Below are 24,386 nucleotides of genomic sequence, written 5' to 3'. Positions count from 1 at the left end.
ATTGCCCAGCTTCAGTCCCTTGCTTCAGTCCCTTCAATTCCCCACAGATTGTTTTTAGCTATACATGTATTCACCAAGAAAGAGAATGTCTTCTAATGAAAAATAAACAAAAATTTCATCAACAGGTCAAAAAGTCCATGGAGTACCACCCACAAGGCAGCAGGAGTTCATTCAAGTAACAAGTACGTTTGGGGGGATCAAAATGCAGTTATGGACAGCAGAAGAAGCAGAATGGTAAAGAGATGGGACAGCTGGTTTGAAAATCAGTATATAACTGGTCTCAAATTGGAGATGCCAAGGCAACAATGATTCTACTAGGAAATAATATCTAAAAACCCTAGGTATCTAAGAGTGCTATTTAAGTGATATAACAAAGCCATGAGCTTCTTACATGACACTTTGCACAGAAGAACCATTTATGCACCTCTGCTAATTGACATAACCTGACTTTCCTTAGAAGGTAAAGTGATAAAGGAAACAGTTGTATACAATAAATATAAAAACAATGGAGACCGGACTGCAAATGAAATAGAATAGAAGTGGGGATACAAATACCATCGGCATAATCTATTTTAGATCTCTTCCGTGACTATTTCCTTTATCTTAATATGTTTTCAACTCACAGACATGTATGTTACTATTTGCGTACATTAACTTTATTTTTCTAATAATTCTAATATGATATTACACTAAAAAGCAAAAAATCATACAAAAATTTTAAACATAAGTAGTCCAATCACTTTGTTAAATCCAGTACAGTAACACTGAAGACCACAGTTATTTTATTTTTTTATGCTCATGGTGTTTCAATATAATTAGTCCAAAGCACAATAAATCAAAATACAATCCCTGAAATACCACACTGATGTTCTTTAACCGAGTAAATAAAATGACCCCCCCATGTTTGTGAGTAACCTGTGTCTATTACTCCTAGCAGCTCCTAATCTTCTAAAGAACAGTGTAAAAATGCTGTTTACAAAAACAATTTAAAGATCATCATTTACAGATTATGTGCTGATTCTGACTGCTTCCTACAATAAATGTATAAAGAAACATCACATGACCTGTAATAAATGTTTACATAGCAGCAAAGTGCCTTTGCTAGTGATCGTCATACAGCAAATTACTACCTGCTTGAGCCAAAGACGTGTCTTTTTCTTTCAGCCCAAATAATGTCCAGGCACTGCAAAAAGTCATGTGAAAAATTTAAATACTCAACTCTCACTCAAGAGTGAGTTATCTACTACTTACAAAACTATAGTTAGTATAATGCGATTTTGCGAAACGTGATATTTTTCTAATGTTATCACCTAAATGTTGTTGAGGTAAAATAAAATGAATCTAATCCTTCTTCTATAAAGAAACAAAATGGAATACTATGTGATTGATGAAAAAAAAATCATTCTATAAGTACAATTAACGTCAACACATTTCTGCAGTCCGTTTATTTACTGAAGAGGCTGGATACAGAGCCTGAATGGAATATTTTGTTTCAAGGAACAAAACAAAGATACCTGTCATTGAGGGGTAATCAAACACAAAGCTTAAAATCAGTATATATTAAGGCAGCTTAAATATTAATTTCAACCCATTACTTTTGCATCACTAGCTCAAAAAGAAATAGACCCTTTCTTGCAGCCAGAAATTTCTGCCGCTTGAAATTACTAAACCAGATTATCTATGGAAAGTTTAAATATGATCTTTTAAAATTATTTTTCCAGGTCCTTGCAGTCCCTATATCTAAAATGTCTGTCTTTCAGTGTAGTACTAAAGAATTACCCAACACAGAAAGGACGGGCTTTTTTTTTTTTTTGAAAGTGCTCCAGTGTAATCACGAAGTATCAGTAAATTATTAGACTCGAGTTACACATTAAGAATGTGAGCAACATGCTACTGCCAAAAGGCGTTGAATATAGCACACCTCCACTACCAGCCTTAGAACAGTTTGTGATTACTTTCCTGTCTTTACACACTGTCCTAAGTGCCTTTATTATATTTCTGGCGGTTCCTAGCATCTTCAAAGGCTTGGAGAGTACTCGGCTTCTAACTCACGATGTTTTCAGTACACGGAATGTCTACTGCAGGCAGAACTCACAGGAAATGTTCAAGGAGATGAAACAGATTATGGGTGCTTTGTCTTCATTTCGGAATGGTGACCGTGCGTTTGGATGTTAGTCTGAAATGCAGACAAATAAGAAATGTCAAAGCAAACAGAAATAAACTTGACAGGTTAAACCAAAGCGAAAACACAGAGCGGTGTGAGTTTGACTTAAAACTATTTCCCCAATGCGTGTGAAGAACCAACCCCCAGGAAATTCGCAAGCCGAGGTGTGTTCGAAAGCCCAGGGCGGGCGGGTTTTGTACACGGGGAGGGACCCCCAACCGAGGCCGTTAAAACCCGGACACCTCCCGGCAGCCGAGGGGCCCGCCTGGGCCCCTCGCTCCCCGCCGCCACCGCCGTTGGCCAACGTTGGTCGCCATTAGCCGCCGTTGGCCGCCGTTAGCCGCGGCCAGGGCGGAGCTCCCGTCGCCCCCAGGGCGCTGCCTCAGCGGGAACCGAAAGCGAAGGGAAGGCGGCGGGAAACGGGGCGGGGGATCCCCGGCGCCGCTGGGGAAAGGCGGCAGCGCCGCGCCGCTGCCTGGCGGGGGAAAAACACGCGTGGGGCAGGACGGTGGGAAGCGGGCGGAGGTGCGTGCGTGTGCCCCGTGAGCCCTCGGTGTGCCCCCGTGTGCGTGTGTGTGTGTGAGAGACTCCGGGGTGCTCCCGCCCCGATGCCCCGGGCAGGGCAGCCGCGGGCGATGCTGTGCTTTATGCCCGGCGTGGCTTTCGTCCCCGCTTTGCTCGTCACCTGGTCCTCGGCCGCCTTCATCGTCTCCTACGTGATCGCCGTGCTGGCGGGACACGTCGAGCCCCTCGTCCCCTACATCAGGTGAGAAGGGGGGACAGGGGACCAGGAAGGGGCGGTGGGTTGAGGCGTGGCAGGTGCCGGGGGGCTCCCTCGAGGTTGGGGTGGTGAGCCCCCTGGGGTGTGGGGGCACCGCTGGCACGGCCGTACCGGCACCCCAGATTGCAGAGAGCAGCCAAGGGAAGGTGGGGAGGGAGAGCGGGGGGCTTCTGTGTGCTGCTGCCCACCAGCCCCCAGCACGCCTCAACACCCCCCAGAGAACCTGGGGTCTCAACACGTCTGTCACACGGGGCCTGAAGTTCTTGGCTGGAGCCAAGGTATGCTATGGGCGTACGAACGTAAGTTGACCACTCAGTTATAAGTAGTGTACATGTAGGGTTTTGTTTGCATAACTCCAGAATTGGGTCAAAGTGCAGCAGATGATGGTGTGACTTGAAGACCTCCAACAGGCTTTGTAGGAGACACGCAGGCATGCGTTTTTACAATTTCGGCATAGCAACAATGGGTGTAAAAGGCTATCCAAGAGATGACTGGCATGCTTTTTTCTAACATCTATTTTCCTGATACCGAGTCACACTAGATATTAGGAAAACTTTCTTTTCCATGAGTGCGGTCAAACACTGGAGCAGGCTTCCTAGCAAGGTGGTTGATGTCCCATGCCTGTCAGTGTCCAAGAGGCATTTGGCCAATGCCCTCAATAATACGCTTTAACTTTTGGTTAGCCCTGAGGAGGTCAGGCAGTTGGACTTTATGATCTTTGTAGGATGCTTCCAACAGGACTAAAGTGCTCTGTTCTGTTCTGTTCTATTCTATTCTATTCTATTCTATTCTATTCTATTCTATTCTATTCTATTCTATTCTATTCTATTCTATTCTAACCTTAGTCATTTAAGCACAGATTTGAATAAATCATTGTTTATATAGCTTTAGTTAACATTTAAATCTGAATAGTGAAATTGCTAGCATTTAGCTCTTAACAGATTAAAGGTGAGACACAAATCCAAGAATGGTTTCAGATATATAAAGGATCTAAAGAAGCTTTTCAAATATGTTTCAGATAATTCTAGACCTAATTCCTTGACAGAACCTATGAACATGCATAATTTTTTAAGACTGATAACTTGAGTTGTACATACTCTTAAATTTGCTTGAAGCTTCAGGTCTATGATCATAAGCAAGTGAGATGGTGCAAATAACATTGCAACCCACAAGATAGTTGAGCTTCATTCAAACTGAGCCAAAGAAAGCTGTACTTCATGCTTATGTCAGCAAAACTTGTTAAGATTATCTGCCCGTATCTGGACTCGGCTCTTAGGAAGCCTTGTTCTTGTATGTGCAAAAATATTCTACTGCCTTAACAATAGTGGTTACAGTTCTGCTCTTCCATGATTACATACTGACACAGAAGTGCTTGTAACCAGTGCAATTTATCCCTTGTTATCCAAGAAAAATAAACTGTTTGATGCAACTGTGTCCACATTCAGTACATGGTTTGTGTTCTGAAGGACTTTGAGGTTTTGTAGTAAGAAATTTGACAAATGGTGTTTCTTATTGTTGCAGCTTATGCGAAGTTCTTGAATGAAACATGAATGAATAGGACTTACTTTAAAAATTCCTGTACTTACAGTCAAGTTTTTGACAGCACACATTTGTTGCTTGTAAGGGTGATTCTTAAAAGTTGTAGACCAAACAGAGAAGTCACAGCTGTAAAGCTCTGATGAAGGTGTCACCACTGCCATAGTTAAATCAATAAGAAGCTCCGTGCAGGTAATATCTAAATGGAAAAAAACCAAAACAAAACAAAACAATAATTCTTATACTTTAACTAAGGAATCACTGTAAATATCCACATACCCTAAAAAAAAAAAAAAAAAGATGGATGAAACTGTGTCAGTAATAAAATAATAAAACAAACAACAACAACAAAAAAACAGCATTTGCTAGTAAAAAGTTTTTTTTTTAGAAGAAATCTTGTTTATTTGAAATTCTTTTACTAGTACATTTTTACTAGGGATATACATTGACTGCTGGTGAACAATTATTAATAGTTCTAAAGACATATGATCTAAGCATGTGATCTTCATAGAAGGTGCACTTGGAAATAATATGATGATTCCCCCGGTGTACTCAGGCCAATATTCATAGTTTGTATTCTTATGTTGTACTTTATTGCTTTAGCATAAGAAGATGAATCATGGGATTAAGAATGTGATTTAGTGAAACTTAGAGTGATAAAAAGAAAGAGGAAGAATGTTGCAAGATTTCAGTTGTGCAATGTCTTAAATGAAATGAAATACAATTTGTGTGGGGAAATTCCTGTTAGACAAAGGAGAACAATATAGACAAATTTTAGTTCAACATTTGTCTAATTCTTATTTAGATTATTCAAGTAACCTCTGTATGCCTTGAGGTAACTTGTTAATTATATTTGTTTACCATGTGACAGTTTTTACAGTGAGAGAAAGACCACATCAACATTTGCCATTGAAACTGTGCTGATGTCAGAACATAATTTTCCTACCTTAAAAATTTAAGGCTTCAGTTTGGTGTTAAATAGTTTATGATGTCTATGCAGAAAATTTGATGATGATGATGAGTCTTTTGGCCCCAAAATATTTGTTCTCCATCTGCTTTACTTTATCCTCTTTCAACTCTTCAGAAGACTGTTGGACCTAGAAGAATTCTGCCACGTGATAGTGACACAAATGATGTAATTTTCATACTGGGTTCCTCATCTTGTCCATGATGGGCTCACCTACGCATCATTGCAGATAAATGAGCATAAGTATTTTTTCCATATCGTAGAATCATAGAATTACAGAAAGCATGCACTGCTGGCTCATGTCAAGCTTTCCATCCACCAGAACCCCCAGGTCCTTCCCTACAGGGCTGCTCTCAGTGAGTTCTTCTCCCAGTCTGTACTCACATCTGGGATTGCCCTGACCCAGGTGCAGCACCTTGCACTTGGACTTACTGAACCTCATTAGGTTCGCATCAGCGCACTTCTCAAGCTTGTCCAGGTCCCTTTGGATGGCATCCCTTCCTTCTGGAGTATCAACTGCACCACTCAGCTTGGTGTCATCTGCAAACTTGCTGAGGGTGCACTTGATCCAACAGTCTATGTCATTGATAAAGATATTAAACCAGTCCCAAGATGAATGCCTGAGAAACATCACTTGTTACCAGCCTCCATCTAGGCATAGAGCCATTGACCACCACTCTCTGAGTGTGGCCTTCAAGCCAATTCCTTATCCACTGAATGGTCTACCCTTCAAATCCATATCTGTCCAATCTGGAGATCAGGATGTCATGTGGGACCATGTCAAAGGCCTTGCAGAAGTCCATGGGTTGGTCTTCCCTTGTCAACTGATGCAGTCACTCCATCGTAGAAGGTCACCAGATTGGTCAGGCACAATTTGCCCTTTGTGAAGCCCTGCTGGCTGTTTCAGATTACCTCCGTGTCTTCCATGTGCCTTAACATTGCTTCCAGGAGGATCCATTCCATGATATTGCCAGGCGCAGAGGTGAGGCTTACTGGTCTGTAGTTCCCTGGGTCCTCCTTTCTACTCTTTTCAAGAATGGGAGTGACGTTTCCCTTTTTCAAGTCACCAGGGACTTCACCTGACTGCCAGGACTTTTCAAATAAGATGGAGAGAGGTTTGGCAACTCCATCAGCCAGTTCGGGGTTGGAGATGGGGTTGAATGCAGATGCATTTACAGCATAGTTAAAGCAGGGTCCAAAAGCCCAACTCTGAGATTAAATGGAGCTCCTGGCCCATAGGCAGAGGTGTTCCAGTGGAGGTCCTAGGAGAGGCTGGTCAGGGCTATGAGTGCCCTGGATAAAGGTGTAATCCCTCTACCTGCTGGAATCCACCACTGTTTACCTTCCATAGCCTACTCCCAACACATTTTCCATTGCTATTTGCCCTAAACCATCTATGTCCCCAAGTTATGGTCTGCTGACGTCTAACTCAGCCCTCCCTACTGAGGAACAGAAGCACTGTCACTCTACCATCCCACGTCTGCTGTGTCTGGTGTTGTGCAGTTAGTGACCCTGAGCCAAAACAAGATACACGAAGACATCAATCATGCAAGAAAAATAATATTGGAAACAGGAAAACAATTTCTGCCTGAACACACTTCTACTGAAAAGCAATTTAAAGCAATTTAACAGAACCTAAATCTTTTTATGAACACACCGATCCCATTGAAACAGTATATCAAAATGGCTTTCTACCATCCAAGGCTCCTGAAATCTTAGAGAACTGATTTCCTGTACTATGAGTTGCCTGCCAGGTTTCAAGCTGAAGGATGGTAGAGTAAATATTTGCACTGTATACAGGAGGATGACACCAGTTTCACCCAGAAGAGCAAGTTCAGAGTAATAGTTTAGTTCAGTTCTCTAATAGTTCAGTTCATAGCACTATGTTTTTCTCATACCAGCTTTTTCCTCATACCACTTTTCAAATCAGGATGCTTTCTTACGCTAAACAGTTATGAGGCGCGCTAGTTAAGCAAGAACTACCTAGCTATCCCTAGCAAATGGAATGTAGATTCACTCAAAGAACAGCTTGCACATCCGAAAGCTTGTCTACTTTTTACAATAATACTAGATATTAAGATATATTAGCTCTACCTAAAGGCTTACATTATCAAGTCCTGAAGGTGCATGCTGAATATAAATAAATAAATAAATAAAACACACAATCTTGTAAACAATAGCTGCAGCCCAATACTGGGGACCAGTGACAATAAGCAGAGTGTCACTGGGAACAGAAATAACATCCTTTGGCTAATGGGTCAGGCCCAGAGGGTTCTTGTAACCAGGGTTACTTCAGGATGTCAACCTGTCCCTAGCGGGGTTAGAACCAGTCTTCTTCAATGTTTGCATAAATGATTTGGATGAAGGACTTGAAGGTTTTCAGATGATACCAAATTGGATGGAGCTGTTGACTTCGTCAAGGGTGAGGAGACCTTTCAGAGAGATCTAGACAAATAAGAGAGCTGGGCAATCACCAACAATATGAAGTTTAATAAGAGCAAGTGCTGGATTCTGCACATGGGAAGGAGAAACCCTGGCTATACGTACAGGCTGGAGCGGGGGGGAAAGATGCTGGAGATCTGCCACACAGAAAGGGATCTGGGAGTTTTGGTTGATAGCAAGCTGCACATGAGCCAGCAGTGTGCCATGGTGACCAGGAGAGCCAACCGTACCCTGGGGTGCATCAAGCATGGCATTGCTAGCTGGTTGAGGGAAGGGATTGTCCCGCTCTGCTCTGCGGTGGTGCGGCCTCACCTCAAGTACTGTGTGCAGTTCTGGGCACCACGGTATAAGAAAGATATAAAACTGTTATTGTCCAAAGGAGGGCAACAAACGCGGTAAAGGGTCTAGAGGGGAAGACATGAGAAGCGGCTGAAGTCACTTGTGTTGTTCAGACTGCAGAAGAGGAGACTGAGGGGAGGCCTTACAGTGGCCTGCAGCTCCCTCACAAGGGGAGTGGAGGGGCAGGCGCTGAGCTCTCCTCTCTGGGGACAGCGACAGGACCCGAGGGAACGGCATGGAGCTGGGACAGGGGAGGGTCAGGCTGGGTGTGAGGGAAAGGGTCATTATCGGAAGGGTGGTCAGGCACTGGAACAGGCTTCCCAGGGCAGTGGTCACGGCACCAAGCCTGCCGGAGTTCAAGAAGCATTTGGACAATGCTCTCAGACACATGATCTGATTTATTATTTTTTTTTTTTTGGGTGGTCCTTTGGGGACCCAAGAGTTGGACTTGATGATCCTTGTGGGTGCCTTCCAACTTAGGATATTCTATATTTCTATGATTCCCTCAGGATCCTGAGATGCATGGCATTGGCCCCATAGACTTGTACCTGTTCAGTTTCATCAGGTGGTCGTCTCGAGCCTGCTCTTCGCTTACAGTGGGAGAGACTTTGCTCCCCCAGCCCCTGCCTAGAGGTTCAGGGACTGGAGAGACCTGGGAAGACTGAATGCCTGTGAAGACTGAAGCAAATAACTTGTTGAGTACCTCAGCCTTCTCAATATTTGTCATTACCAGTTCTCGCTTCTCATTTATCAGAGGGAGCACACTCTCCTTGGCCTTTCTTTTCTGGCCAATGTACCTGTAGAATCCCTATCTGTTATTCCTTGCCAAGCTCAGTTCCATCTGTGCCTTGGCTTTCCTGATTGCATCCCTGCATATAGGGACGGCATCCCTGTACTATTCCCAGGCCACAAGTCCCTGCTTCTGCTGCCTGCGCATTTCCTTCTTGCACGTCAGTTTGACCATCAGATCTTTGCTCAGCCTTCCTGGTTTTCTGCCCTCCCCGCTCGCTTTCTTACACAGGGGGATGAAGAGTTCTTGTTCTCTAACAAAAACATGTTTAAAGAGTTGCCAGCTCTGTCAGCAACTTTGTCCCTAAGGACAGTGTTCCAGGGGATCTTGTCCACTAGGTCTTTGAACAACTGGAAGTTTGCTCTTTGGAAGTACAAGGCCCTGACTTTGCTCTTTGCCAGGCCCATATTCCTTGAGATCACAAACTCAGCCAGGGCATGGTCACTGCAGCCTAGAGACTGCCTCCAGTTTTAACCTCTGTAATGAGTTTGTCTGCACTGGGGAGCACCAGGTCCAGTATGTGTCTTTTTTGTTTCATTAAAAACCAGTAATTGCTACATGATACTTTTTTTCTTTTTCTTTTTTTTTTTTCTTTTTTCTCCAAAGCAGTAGGCCAGAAGTAAACTAAGAATGTAACTAAGTCTTCCTTTATCCTTAGGGATATTTTTAGTAGAAAATATGGCATTAGAAAGATTGTGTCCTTAAAAATCCTGTACAGTACTTTGTAAATACATCACAGATACGACATAATATTCTTGGTATGAAATTACTTGGAAGTAAATGTCAAAGGTTATTGAGTTTAAAAATTAACAATGGCAAAATTCACCTGTAAAACTTTAGCTTGAGAACAGGTTTAATTAAAAAATGACTGGAGTTCAATGCAATTTCAGGCTATTTGGATTGCTCTTATGATGTGAAGTGTTCCAAGAACTTCAAATGGCTGCTTTCTTTGCATGTGTTGATTCCATTCTCTTCTCACCTAAAGCCCTTCAGAAGCTTTGAAGTGATCACAATCCTGTACTTAGCATAGAGTAGTCTCTTGATTTGCAAAAGTCCTTCAAGATTGTCACAAGTAGCCCACTGTTTAAATGAAGCCCTTATTGGTATTTGTGAAAACACTCCAGAAAGATGAGGAAAAGATGTGAAGTTCAAGGTTAAAAAATCAGCTAAATGAAGTGAGGATTAAGACAATTTTCAGAAATGTGAAACAAAAAAAATGAGAGTCACCCTATTGTTTTCATCAATTCTACTATCAGAGAAATGAGTAACACAGAGTACAAGCTGTAACAAGACTTCAGAAAGCATTGCAACAGGAAAATAGATGTCAGTAGGGATTCTTAATGTTTGAGAAGTTGTAAAAACTTGTATAAAAGCCTAGGCATCCCAAGTTTTTGTCGTCTGAGGATTTGGAACCAGTCACATCAAAAAGAAATACAAGATTTTATTTTTTTCATTTTACTTCAGTTTGTCATAGAAAAGGATTCTTCCTGCACTCTAAGCTTCCTCCCATTCTTTATAAATCACCTTAGCAACTGATTACACAAATGCTTCTGTGACATATAAGGGGATTGAGAGAGAAAGTGATTTTGTAAAAAAAAAAAAAAAAAGATATTTTGATATGGTTATAGTTTTCTAGCTTGAAGTTAACAAAATCGTGAAAATCTTTAAAAATATTTGCTTATGTAGAGAGAGCTTTCTCTTTTGGGTACTAAAGCGCCAGCATTCAGGATGAGCACCTGTCATGTCTGCACACAGCGGTACATTCAGATGTTTGGCACTAAAATCTAATCCAACCTCACTGTTGGAATGAAGAGGATTTATCTTCTTGAATCGTGAAAAATCTCTAGCTAGTACCTACTTGTCTCATCATATAACTAAGATAAGGTTTCATTCTCAGAGTCTTTGTTCAGTTTCCACTGAACTTTGGCACAGGCTAAAATCCTTACCTGTTTGCACTTCTGACAGCAAAGTTCCCTGGGTGCCTCTGGTTACATGCCCAACCATCTTAGTTCTGGTGAGTGTGTTACCCCACAGCCTCTTAGTACTGGTGAGTAACTAAAAACTCAGCTCACATCCAAGTTGTATAAGACTTCGTGAGCTACGTTTTCCATTGGCTTGACAAACAGAGCCTGATGTTCTCAGATATTCTCATCTGGCTGTGCCATAGAAAAGAAAAAATAACACAAAGAGGTGACGGTATTGCAGTGTTCTTTTTTCCATAGTTCACTCTCTCTCAGCATAAAGGAATCCTGCTTGAGGAGACTTGAACCCACATCCTCCCAGGAGTATGCCCTTCCTGCTAGGCAAGGGCATTCTCTGCTATGGGTGTTTGTGTGGGTGTTTGCAAATAGGTAGGGAAAAAAGAGGGAAAAGGATTCTGTGATGAAGGTATTCCATTTTCTACATAACATACATCTTTTATATATGACATTTTTCACCTATATATATTTACGTATGCTCCATTTGTCTGGCCCAGTGAACTCCTAATTATCCCCTGTGAGGGCTATTTGCTTCAGTGAAAGATAACACCTTGGGCTGAAAGTCCTCTTATGCTGTACGTACGTTAGAAAATTAAATGGTGCCTATGGATGTTCCTAGGCATTGGAACACAATTGCTCTCCTGGGGTAAAGTCTTTTCAATGAAATCAGGAAAGTAAGTGTAAATTCTCTAACATTTTAGGATACTGAATGCCATTAGATATGTATTTCACAGTGTTAGTTTAGTGGATAAAAGAAATGTCATTTCTAAAATAACATTTATATTATCATTTATGTAATTCATGACCACAGTATTGTAATCTCTCACATCTTTGCATATTGCATAGAGAAAATGAAGGAATACAATTCAAATACTGTGCTCTAAAATTGTTATTACTTTCTAAAACAAAGATTCAGTACTACAAATATAGCTTCAGCATGCAGCAGGTGACATTTCAATTTATACATTTAAATGTCTTACGTAACAGCAGTTCACACAAGTTACATTTCTCTTGAGGTTTCATGTATGTGTCTCATTTGTGTTTCACAGATCTCAAATAACTTTTAATTTCTTCTTTCTCTTCTTGCTTTAGTGACACTGGAACTAAACCTCCTGAGAGTGGTATCTTTGGCTTTATGATTAATATTTCAGCACTTTTAGGTAGGTATACATTACTTGGCCTAGCACAGAAAAGAAATGTAAACTAACAATTATTGTCTGCTGTATTGGAGTCCACACAATGTTCTGCAGAAAAAGTACTCCACACTTAAGTGGTAATGTGAGCTAGATGGAATTCATATCCAGAGGGCCAGGTGCTTGGGGAAGCATAGCCTTGGAGGCGCTTCTGTCTCTCAAGAGCATCTCATCAGTGCAAAGTAGTCAACGTAACTGGAAATAAAAAGAGGAAGAAAAATGGCATAATTAGTGTGCACCAACTTTATCTTTGATATAGAGAGACATTTGGTTAAAGAATGCTGCAGCAAGGTAAAACAGTATTGAAGCAACACTTGGCTTCCTCTGTGAAGATGCCTACTCCACTAAATTTTTGCTGACCTTGAATGAGGAGGTTTGGGACTTCCTATTCGCTTCTACGGGATGGAGTATGAAAAACTCTGTAAAGGTATATATAGAGGCTGTGAAGGCCTTCATGCAAATTAAAATCCCATATTTTACCTTTTCAAAGAATCTGTTTCAGTCACACTGTCTGGTTGCATTGCATGTAGCATCTCAGTACCTGAACAAAGTTACATGATTTATTCTTCCAGCTGTAGATAGAATGAAACCATGTTTTGTGTTATCAATCTGAATTACAGTATTTTTTTTTCATGGAATCCAGTTTACTGCTTGTTATATCCTGATGAACTACGATCTTAAAATTCAGTAGAGGTTTTTGTCAGGAGTGAACTGCATATTGAGGTCATGTGGGCTGCAATAAAATCTATGAGTAGTGGTTTGGGGCCTCCGTTATACTAAAGAATAGCCAGAATTGGCCAAAAGCTTCTTGAATATTTTCTGAATACAAAGCTAGTTACATTTTTTTCTGTTTACATGCTGGAGAAATATATTAATTCTTCAGGATGTCCATTATTAAAGAGATGTAGTTCTGGTACAAGAGTGTATATCAGAGCAGATTGAATTCTTCCACTTCTGCCTGTAACAGCTGTTCCTGATGTGGAATGCCAGTGCCTGGTATTTAATATGGTATTTAAAATAATTTTTTCTTGAACTGATTTGCAGCAATGTGGAGTTTAAGATGTGAAGATCCAAAATTAAGGCAGTATTATTTATTACATTATGCTTATAATTTTATTCTGTATGTAAATGTGTTACAATGCAAGGTATTGAAGTGTAAGTGATATGTGAACATTGAAAAAATACTTTTTTTTTCAGGTGTAATTACAATGTATATCAGATATTTAATAATAAAGAAGCAAAATGAGTCATCGCACTTTATTAGGTCTTCGTGCAACATGTTCTCGTTATGCATTGGATTGATGGGTTGTACTGGAATGGGCATAGTTGCAACTTTTCAGGTATGATTATAAATCTTATCATAAATAAAACTAAAACTGTTTTAGCAGTTAAAAAATCAGATAGATCAGAATGGTTAACGTTATCTCAGTGTGGATACTGGGCAAATGGAGTAAGGATGTCTTTCTTAGTTCTGACATTTTCAATAGCTTTAAAATGACAGATTTGGTTTATCATTGTAAATTAAATTTTTAATCTTATTTTTTTTTAATTTATTTTTTGCTTGTATAGCTATGTCAGTAAGGGGTGTTGCTTATTTTGTAACATGTCTGTACTAGAAAACAGTTTAATATCATAAATTCTTCATCTGAGAATCAAATGAAGTTTACTTGGCAGGTAGTTTGAGATACTGCCTTGAAATCTGTGGAAAGAGATGAATTATTTCTTTTGAAGAATGGTCTACTTTGGGGAACATTTTGGTAAAGACTGTTCTGTCATATGGTGACCTGACAATATACAGAGAAATTGAAAATAGACATTGTCAGGGCTTCAGCAGCCAATACAATTTTGCAGGTCATTTGCGTGGTATTTTCAGACAAAAACCTTTCTATCTTAGACTGGTATCTTGCTGTTTCTAGTTTTACCTCCAAGCATTGTGTGTGGGTAGCAAACTCTACAGGCATTGCATACTATTCTACTTTTAAATATCTGTACCCTTACTGGTTAGATTTATATGTGGCACAAAAGAAGTCAGATGACAGGGGACAGTGTTGCTTGACTAAAATACACTCAGATTCAATTAGGAAAAGACAAATACGGCACACAAAATAATTTGGGAGGGTCAAGGAAGTAGGGATCTTGATCCTAAAGTTTCAAAAGAGGTTCACTGAGAGTAATAGCATTACTTCTTACCTAATCTTTATTGGCTGTCATTGCCTGTTTGCCTCTTAATTTCTCCTTCTCTTGCTTTGATCTTACTTTGCATGTTAGGTGCAGCTTGTAGGAAAGGTTCAGAACACATTAAGGATCCTATCTAGCTAAGGATTTAATCTAGCAAATATCTGAGCATGCTTAATTGCCCATGAAGTTAGAAATGGTGGCTTGCAAGTCTTAGGTCTTCTAACTGTATAGTGAACAGTACACTTAACCCAACTTACCAGCACAAGAACTGAGACATGAATAGGCTGTGAGACTTGGTCAAGGTCAGATGGTTGCTTCAGGTCAGAAGATAAAAGAAAAGTTGGAATTTGAAGTTTTCTTTAACATTCAGCCTAGTCTCTCTAGCAGTGCATCATGCAGGAAATTCATATTCCTGTGTACAATTTGGTTGTTTCTTAATGCTTATTTTTCCCCAGCAGGTGAGCTAGCTTCATACCTGAGTACTTTAGTAAAGCTGACTGACATTGTTGGGCATCACTTCATTTTCTCTCTCCCCTAGCAAAATATCTAGGTTGTTAAAAAGACTCCAGTGTGAAAGATTACTGGAAATATTTAAGGTTTGCATTTACTAACGCTAATCTAACACTACTTGTGATTAATATTTTAAGTAACATAATTAGTTGTAAGGGAAATTTTTTCAAGCTTTTGCTTCAAGGTGCAGTATGATAGGCAGTATGGGGTTTTGGTGGTATTGCTCTCTGAACACTTTACAAAAATGAGAATATGCGTGGTAGAAAACTCTAGGAGTGGGTTCTCTAAAAGCAAAAGAGTTTCTGAGAAATTAAGTAATGATCATGAATGAGGTGTTTGTTCTCTGGTTTAAATAATACAATGCTTGAAATGTAGGAATAAAAGACAGTGGAGGGACAGCTTTGAGAAGATAATTGTATATAGAAGGAAAAGCCCCGTAGGCCTTCATGAATAAAGCAAAGCAGAAACCCAGGTCTCAGCAGGTTTGCTTTTGCCAGTTAGACATTACACACGATTAAGGAGAGATTTCCCCATCTTTGACTAGGAAGCTTTGGAGGCTTACCACACCAGAGGTAGTAAGATTTCCCATGGTTCTGTAGGTGTTATGTGTAATGTGGTTTTTTTTGTTGTTTTGTTTTTTGTTTTTTTAGGGAAGCTTTGGCAGTTCGATAGGAGCAAGAGTGAGAGCTCTCTTAGAAAAATTACCTGTATTGTATACAGGGCTGAATGCAAAAGCCAGCAGTTAAGCTTACTTAATGCTTTCCGTACCAAATGCTGTCAGTTCTGCATGGAAGGCAAAAAATGGAACAGACGAAAAGAAAATGCAAGTATAGATGAGAGGCCACTGAAATACCTTAGTGAGAAACATGCTTTAAAAATCTGTGAGAACTTAATACATCACAGAGAGATAGAGGGGAATGATGAGAAAGAAAAGCACAGGAAAAAAAATAAAATAGAGCATGTGAATATAATCACCATTAAAAGAAAAAGAAATCAGTGGTTTCCTGACAGAAAAGATATTAAAATACATAATGAGAGAATATAGACATGTTTTCATGAATCATTAAAATAGAACTGCAGTAGGTCAGATCATAGCACATATTTTGCTATGTTCTGGTGACAGAGTAGAGCTTTAAAGCTAATTTATCTGTCTGATACTGGATTCCAGGGTGTCATAACTTAGAATTCATATTTTTTTGAAACATTTAGAATACAATTTCTTGGGAATCTTCATCTATTTTGTTACCAGATATTTTACCTGTGTGCGTTTTAAAGGAGAGAATCTTCCGTAGTTAGGGTTTTAAAAAATATAGGCCACATGTAGTGATGCTGGAATTTTAAACACTCTTTCACATGTTGTGGAAGTTGAATAAAAGTGACTGGTGATGTGGGAAAGAGTTGGAGGGCTGAATAATTCAAGTGACTGACAGAGGAAGACCTTCATATCAAGAACTTATTTTAGGTAACACTTTTATTTCCCCTTTAAATATATAACTAATTTTCTGCTGACTCATTTCCTTGAGTCTTGTGGCTGACCAGTGGAGGGCAGGGACAGAGCTGCAGTGGTCACAGTTTAGATCAGTTGCTATGAAAAATGACCACTAGTTAGTTATTGTATGGCCACACAAATGCAGATTCAACTTTCAACACAGAAGGATTAAAATCTTTGGCAGAGCAAAGGGAAAAGAAGTACAGGAACCTCTTAAGAAAAACACAAGCCTGGTCCTGCTTGTGAAAACAGTAGGTGAAAATGACTGACTGTTGAAGAGCATTAAAACTGTTCTATGCTTTTCTGTGTTTTAGCTTTTACCTGGTGGCTTTGGCCAAGGTTAATTTACCTCTCTGAGCTACTCTTTCTCCTTTTTCTTTCATCTTCCCTGTGTAGACTGTTAGAAGGGACAGTTTCCTGCTGCTTCTACATGCTGAGCATCTTCTCAGGGCTCACTGATTCCTACCACTGTACGATTAGTAACAGCTAACCATTGTGTTGAATCTCTTTCCAGGAGCTGTCTGTTCCCAGCGTCCATGACATAGGAGCTTTGGTGGCATTTGGCTCTGGTGTTGTATACATAACACTTCAATCTATAATCTCTTACAAGTCTTGTCCACAATGGAACACTTACTTTGTGTGTCACATAAGGATGGCGATATCTGTAATATCATGCATTGCTTTCATTCCCAGTATCCTTTACAGTGCATCTCACAGTTTTCCCTTTATGGCTTCTTGATCTTCCTTTTAAGTTAAACCATTGCTGATAAAAGATGAAATGAGGTTTCAGTCTTTGCTTAGGACCCTCTAATATTTCTGCCATTATAATGCATGTAGCGTGTCAAAACAGTATTAATAGCATAAAGATGAGCTTCAGGGTCATTCTAAAAAGCTGTAACTCTTCTTTCAGCAGTATATTTAAATCTAATGCCCTGGTGTTCTTGTAGTATTATATGATAATTCAGAAAGGAAGGAACGTCAGAAAGTCAGCCAGACCAACTTCCCAACTTCCTTCATTTTAGGGAGGGTATGGAGAAGGCCTGCAAAAAGGGGGCACCACTTCTGAAGTGAACCTAATTCACAGAAATACAAAATACAGTTGACATATACAAGATTTCCTTTTAAGCCTAAGTAGATGCTTTGGATCATGTTTGTTGGTGCTTGGCTTCATTAGATGCCTCCCCTAGATAAACACTCAACACACTGGCTTTTACCACATCTTGCTGAAATTAGGATCATCCCAGTGATTTTATTGGACTCCAGGTGATCGGCCAATGTCAAAAAAGGGTTGCAACAGATCGTTATATAAGCCATTCAGCTACAGTCTGCTTTTGATTTCAGTAGCTGTGAAGAGGCTTTTAAAGAGGACCGCAGTCCTGAGAGAAAATTATACAAATATATCAAAGGACCTATTGTGGACCAATGGAAACCAACCTAATTCCCCTTCCAACAATGCAGGGCTCTGCTGCCATTGTCCTCGGTCATGAAAGTGATCTGAGCTTTGGGATGTCTACCCTTACCCTCTGTACTTGGAAGAGCCCCTAGAAACCTTTATTCAGAAATATGTTTGGATTGCTATCAGTTCCCTTTAAATAACATATTTCATTTACTTGTCTTCTTAATACTTTGATGCGATATTCTGATTGTTCAGGATCTTTTGTGTTAGAGAAGGGGGAAATTGAGACGTCTTTTAAAAGCAGACATTTTCATTATTACTCATTAAACTTCTGTAGTTTCCTTTACACTGTTTTTTTCACCAGTGATTGTATTTGCTTCAAAAATTTCGATGACGAAAATTGATTGGACTCCAGGTGAAAAGGTAAAATCCCACTAGGTAGCCAACTTACCCGGTGTTTTATTATTTGGGGTATGCTGTTATGCTTATCTAAAAGTATATAGCATTACTAATACATCAGAGACATCCAGTATTGTATTATTTAGGGTCTGCTGTTATGCTTTACTAGAAGTGTATAGCATTACTAACACATCAGAGACTTTAAATAGTACATTATTGAGAACAGAAGGTCACTGATTTGCAGAAAACTAGTTTACAGTTATTTCTTCATTAGAAAACTGTCTGTGGCTTGTTAAATTCATGGATGGGTACATCTTAAAAGAGTTAGACTTTCATTTTAACGAGGCACTTGAAACTTACCAGTAGAACAAAGTGTAAAAAAACAAACTTTCTGGAAATGAGTTGTTCTACTTCCTTTCGTGGTCATAATTCTTGAAGATGAACTTCACGCATGGAACAAAGGTGGAACAATTTGATTCTGAAGTTTCTGAGTTTTTTTTACTACACTGTTTTTCTCAGCTTTTTCCACCATTCCTTATTAATTAATTTTTACTGCTGCGGTAAACACTGGGGGTTTAAGCTAAAGCATACTAAAGTGAGTATCGAGTATTTTAATTAATTTCAGTCTTCTCAGAATGATGGTTTTTAAAAGGCAAATTTTATTTTGGTACAAACTTTGCCACATGGAGGTTTCCAAAAATCAAATTAAGTAACACAGAGCATTTAGTCTGCTTGAAGAGTTTAATAAAAGCAAACTTGGTAAATGTACTTCAACCAAAGAGTGGTAAGGCATCTGTGAGATAACTCTTCACAAGTTAGATGATCTTAGTAATATATACCTCGTTTTTTTTTTTTTTGTTTGTTTGTTTGGGGTTTTTGTTTGTTTGCTTTTTTTCCTTGAGACACAAGGATTAAAAATTATTTTTACTGAAAAACTTGTCATATTTGTTGATGGCATGTAAAGAAACACTTTTCATTCTGTTTGTGTCATGTTACATAGGTCTTTCTATGGTGGTCTACTTAAAAACAAAAGTCTTGTCAGGAACTGTCATATAAGGTGGCCATCCATTTAAAAACAATGTGAGAATTTATTGTAAGGGATAGTGTTACCGAACTCAGTGACTCTGAGTAAAAAGTTTAAGAATATCGACACTTTGATATCCTTCACATAAGAACATAATATTTTTCAGGTGAAGATTATATTCAAGCTATGTTTTGATCTAGTGCTAATTGCAGTTTCCTTCTACTGTTTTTCATAGTGGTGCACAAGACATTGCTTCACGGGATGTATACAGCCTTGATAAATATATTTACCGTCTGTTAAAACTGAATCTGTATTAACTTTTATAACATGGTATTGTGATGATAAGTCATAAGTCTCAGTATGTTTGTTGAATTTATAGAAGGAAACTGTTCTCTGTTTACTCATTCAAAAAAAACAAAACCCTTATAAAGACTTGACCTAACTATGAGTGATTTTACCTAAGAAATCATATTTCATTTCCCTTTGAAATACAACAGCATAGCATTTTGTGACAATGTTAGTTATTCATTTTGTAAAACAAATGCAATGAATTCTCTCAGGAAAAAAACATACTTAATTTTACTGAGTATATGTTGCTTATAAGATTGTTAGTTTCGTTATTGCTTTTATTTTTTCCTTGACGTTCTAGTAATATAGGCTGTATATATTTGAATGTCTTTACATGTTTGAATTTTACTGTTAAATTATTGTGGAGTTGGAACTTCTAAACAAGAGACCAGAATCCTATTATATAAGCTTGGCACACATCTCCCCAAAACATTCATGATCTGAAGCGTATGGATTCCTTTCTCAACTCATAGGTTGTCTTTTAAGGATCAACTTTTTCAGAGCCTCAGAGCCCTAAGCTCTTATGCCTATTTTTGTAGTATTACACTGTTATTTTGTTTATCTGTTCTGTTTGTTTGTTTGTTTGTTTTCCTGAAAATTTATTTTATGTCTCATCCCATCAGGACTATACTTATCATTTCATGAGTGCGATCTGTGAATGGACAGTGGCCTTTGGTTTTATCTTCTTTTTTTTAACATTCATTAGAGATTTTCAGGTTGGTATCTGCATATTTTAGCAGACTGAAAACTATGAATTCTGTAACAATAAATGCAATAGAAAATTATTATTCTTTATCTGAGCTAAAAATGCCAAAGGTATACAAAAAAAAATTATCAAAGAACTGACTTCTGTCTACCTAAAGAATATTTTTTCCTCTATGTTTTAAAACATAAAAATCAGTGTTACAAATCAGTTTAATAGGTGTTTGGTCTGGAAAATGATTCAATAAATGAGTATCTTTTATTTATCTAACACCATTTCTCTAGAAAGAGGCCCCTTAAAAATGTTATAGTACCAAAATAAATGCTGCAGCTAAAACTGCATTTCTTTCTACCCAAGGGATTTTATATGGTAATGCATTGTATTTCAACTAAAGCTGTGTCCTTTCTTTCAAAAAATTACACATTTTCATATGTGTTCCCTCACAATGTGAAGAATATCAAATTCTTTTTGAAAAGTATTAACATGAAAAACTTCTATTTTGGGTAGCTGGAGCAGTGTTACAGATAGTTTGATTTCTGGTGATGCATCAAATCTGACTTTAAGGAAGAGAAAATGTTAGCTTAGTTAAAAAGAAAATACTTTTATATGACTTAAACATAGTTTCTTAAGCTTTCCCTCCTTACATATTTGTTTACCTACTACGTTCTGGCTGCAGATTTTCTTGGGTTTTTGGCTCAGTGTAGGGATACAAAATGCTAAAAATATAAATGTGTGAGACTTAACTTCGGCAAAAGAACTTGTAAAAAAATCAAAAAAACGTTGCTCATAAGTGCCTTATGAGGATATGAGGACAAAATCTCCCGGGTGTGTTAGGAAGATCAAGGCCTCTATACCCTTCTCAGACTTAAGGATATTTGTTTTCCCCAAAACCTGGTTGCATCTTCGCAAGACTCAAGGAGAAGGCTTAAAGTAGCAAAGACTGAGAAATGCTGCTTAGTACCATAACTACAAAGATGAATTAACTCATTTGTCATCAGAGTGGATATCATACCCAATATGTAGGTCTTTCACAAATACCATTGCCTCACGCAAGTCGCTGAAAGACAAAAACTATCGATCTAAGCATTTGCATAACTGTAGAACTAATTTGGATCACATATGTGAGCCAACTGGTGCTGTGATAAATTTCTGGAAACCATAGCCAGCATTGATGGAGGTCAGGAGAGAGGGAGAACAGTGAGAGCCCCTTAAGTCCTCTGCCATAAAACTGAAACTTGACATGAGATCACATAAAACTTTGTAATTAGCATACTTGCTTCTTCTTAGAAGCAAGTGCTCATATGCTGGCTCAGCATGGGAGTAGTTAATACATGTATGATCTGTATATAACTTTCATGAGCATATACAGGAATCAGTTTTCAACTAAGGACTCAGAGTTCACATATTTTTCTATCTGATATCTAACATCTTTGCATGCATTTACTTTTGACTAATAATACTGAGTAGACAGACCATGACTGAAGGGGTGACCAATATTAAAATGAAAGGTAGATTCTGCAGGAAAAAATAAAAAATAAATTCAAAATTGTACAGTGAATTATCTTAAAAGCCTATAATTGCCTTCCAAAACTAACACAAATATTCAACTACCCTTCAGACTTGAATGCATCATTGAATTTACTATTTGTCTTTTGTTGTATTTACTGCCAGCCCTTCACACTTCGATGACTACATATCTGATGGTATCTGTTTTATCACCAAACTCTTGTCTTGGAGATACATATTGGCGGACAATACTATAGTACTTAGAATAACTGAATTAGTTAATAGGTTTGCTTCAAATCACACAACTTAAACTGTTCAACATTAAAAGTAAAACTGTATATAAATACTATGAATGTAATAAATAAGAGAAAACAATAGAACTAAACTACATAGGAAATGCATACATTTTAATTTACATGCTATAAAATAACATGAAATCTTATCTCAGTTTTTCACTATGACAAAGATTTTTTAGATTCTATCATCTTTTTCATTTAATCAGTGCTCACAGAAAACCAAACACCTAATTTTAAAAGAAAAATAATCCTTTCTTATTTTTCAAAATTTCTCACAGTATGTATTTCACTTAGAATTTTTTTGTTGTTGTTGTTACATCTCTTTGTACTCCTTGTATATCTCAGAACTTAATTTATCTTAGGCTGATCTTGTTTTATTTTTCTTTTAGAGAGTTTCAATAAGGATATCAACAGAAATACATGAAGACTCCTGATAGAGAAGAAAATTACATTTTATATTGAAGAATGTTCTAGGTTTCTTTTTACTTATGGAAAATGTTGCAGAGGGACAAGGATTTTAAATTTTATAAAGAAACCATGCCATTAATTCTGCAACAACTATAACAGCATCTACCAAAACATTTTAAATACTAGCAACAATATTCCTGCTCTTTTTTTTTTTCACAATTTTGTAATTTTAATACTGTTTCATATATTAAAAATACTGCAATAGAGGTAATCTATAGCAGCACTTCAAGGTCATTAAAAAAAGTGGACCTTCTCAGCTCTTCCCTTTTGGACATAGCCATATATAGATATATATATTCATTTGTTATAGTCTGCTAAGTAACATTAGTTTTAAACTTGAGAACGTACAGTCTGCAAATAGTTTGGAATGTCTAAAGCATTAGACAACACTAAAACTGAATTTTGGCTCTTAAGTTGCAAGAACTGTGGAGGAAGATGTGAGCAGAAGCGGGCATCTTTGTTTCAAGACTTGAGATTTGCAGTTAGTGGGTTGGAATACTATGCTACGAGTTTGTGATTGTGGATGCTATCCAAATACGAATCCTAGAAGATTAAACTACTGCTTGAAAAATGTTTTCAAATCGTCACTGCAATATATGTTGTAGAAGTCTACTCCCTTTTTTCCCTGTTGTGCATTGCTGACCATGGGAAGCTTAGAACTGTTGTGGAATAGAAAGAAAATTTATATTTATGCAGGATCTACTAAAGAGAAGTCTTACTGCCATCTGGTTAATACAGAGCAGAAGTTTTCAAGTCTGTGTTTTAACCCACAATGATGGAATGAAGAGGTCTCCAAAAAGTCACTGAGAGTGAATGGAAAATGAGAAGAGACACCGGTAGTTTTCAGGTATTCAGTTATACATGTATTATATAGAGAAAAAGAAAAAAAGAAAAAGAAAAAATAAGCCTGGACAGCTTCTGTGGTTAAAGTATAGCATAGTTACTGCTATAAATGCACTTCTGTAATGAAACTGTAACTGAGAAGTCATATGTTACAAGTACCTGGAGGCAAAATGGTCTTTTATGGACTGATTCACTACCTCCGTTTAATGCATTAACCACTTGCCTATCAATCAAGTTCTGTGAAAATCAAATTTGCCATGGTGTATTACAGTTTATGCAGAAACATGCATGATTGTGAGTTGCTAATTTTCCATGAGATAAAAGAAATGTTTCTTTTGGAAAGTGATGTCTTGAGACTAGTCTGCTGTTGGTATTTCCTTTAATGTGTATTTTAAACTGTACTAAATTCAGCTGTTTCACAACTTAAAAAGTCCATGTTTTCTTTATGTGTTCTCTAAATAAAAATAGTAAAAATGTTTTCTACTGGCAGATTTGCTTTCTGCATTATTCACGTAATCCTGCAGAAGTTTATGGTTATGATCATATTGAAAATAAAATCTGTTGTAGACTAGATGTAAGACTTAAGTCTTGCTGATTGTGTCCTGCAAGGAACACACATTCCTTACAGAAGTGCTCACAAGAAAATGTATACCAACCATAAAAACTGACATCGTGTTATTTTTGAAGGCCATGCTAAGAAATACTTTAGTTTGAGAAAGCTAGGAATAAAGAGATGAAGAACAATACAATACAACACAATAAAAATAAAGTATGAGAATCCTGAAGTTGTTATTTCAAATGATATCAGTTTTCAGCTCATCAAATTACAAAACTCTTTACATGGTAAAAGAAATCATGTTAACCTGAAGTTCAGCCTTAACTAATATTTAGTGTGTTTTTACAGTGAATCCATGTACGCTCACACAAGAAAACAATTATTTGTCCTGTTCTGATTCAAGCAAGAATCACTACAATGTTTCACAAGTTTTTTATGGCACTGAGGGAGCAAACGCTGAAGAAAATATTAAATCATTC

At 38.1% G+C, this 24,386-nt stretch overlaps 2 protein-coding genes across 3 annotated transcripts in view; one reads left to right on the top strand and one right to left on the bottom strand.

The window, feature by feature from the left end:
• The first annotated feature begins 2,170 nt into the window (after window positions 1-2,170).
• DRAM1 (DNA damage regulated autophagy modulator 1) lies at window positions 2,171-23,829 on the top strand. Of its 2 annotated transcripts, XM_083830462.1 has the most exons (7): window positions 2,324-2,930; window positions 12,091-12,158; window positions 13,389-13,531; window positions 16,883-17,060; window positions 18,129-18,187; window positions 20,159-20,251; window positions 22,430-23,829. In XM_083830462.1, the coding sequence occupies exons 1-7, from the start codon at window positions 2,773-2,775 to the stop codon at window positions 22,472-22,474; spliced, it is 744 nt and encodes a 247-aa protein (XP_083686588.1). In that variant the 5' UTR covers window positions 2,324-2,772; the 3' UTR covers window positions 22,475-23,829. The 2 variants fall into 2 exon arrangements, with proteins under 2 accessions (XP_083686589.1, XP_083686588.1); XM_083830463.1 differs by lacking the exon at window positions 20,159-20,251 and having other exon boundaries at window positions 2,171-2,930.
• WASHC3 (WASH complex subunit 3) overlaps window positions 11,771-24,386 on the bottom strand; it is a 57,462-nt gene continuing 44,846 nt past the window's right edge. The window contains exon 7 of the mRNA XM_083830538.1: window positions 11,771-12,386. Coding sequence (XP_083686664.1) covers window positions 12,350-12,386 — 37 coding nt within the window. The 3' untranslated portion in view covers window positions 11,771-12,349. The remainder of the gene's footprint in view (window positions 12,387-24,386) is intronic.

This window comes from Anser anser, assembly GCF_964211835.1.
Source record: "Anser anser genome assembly, chromosome: 1".
Lineage (NCBI taxonomy): Eukaryota > Metazoa > Chordata > Aves > Anseriformes > Anatidae > Anser > Anser anser.
The sequence above is the reverse complement of the archived record's forward strand: the minus strand, read 5'-3'. Positions and strand labels throughout refer to the sequence as shown.

Coding starts and splice junctions, on each gene's coding strand:
- DRAM1 (XM_083830462.1), top strand. CDS start 2,773: ATGCCCCGGGCAGGGCAGCCGCGGGCGATGCTGTGCTTTATGCCCGGC. Junction 13,532..16,882: donor GCATAGTTGCAACTTTTCAG/GTATGATTATAA, acceptor ATCTCTTTCCAG/GAGCTGTCTGTTCCCAGCGT. Junction 17,061..18,128: donor ATGCATTGCTTTCATTCCCA/GTATCCTTTACA, acceptor TTTTTTCACCAG/TGATTGTATTTGCTTCAAAA.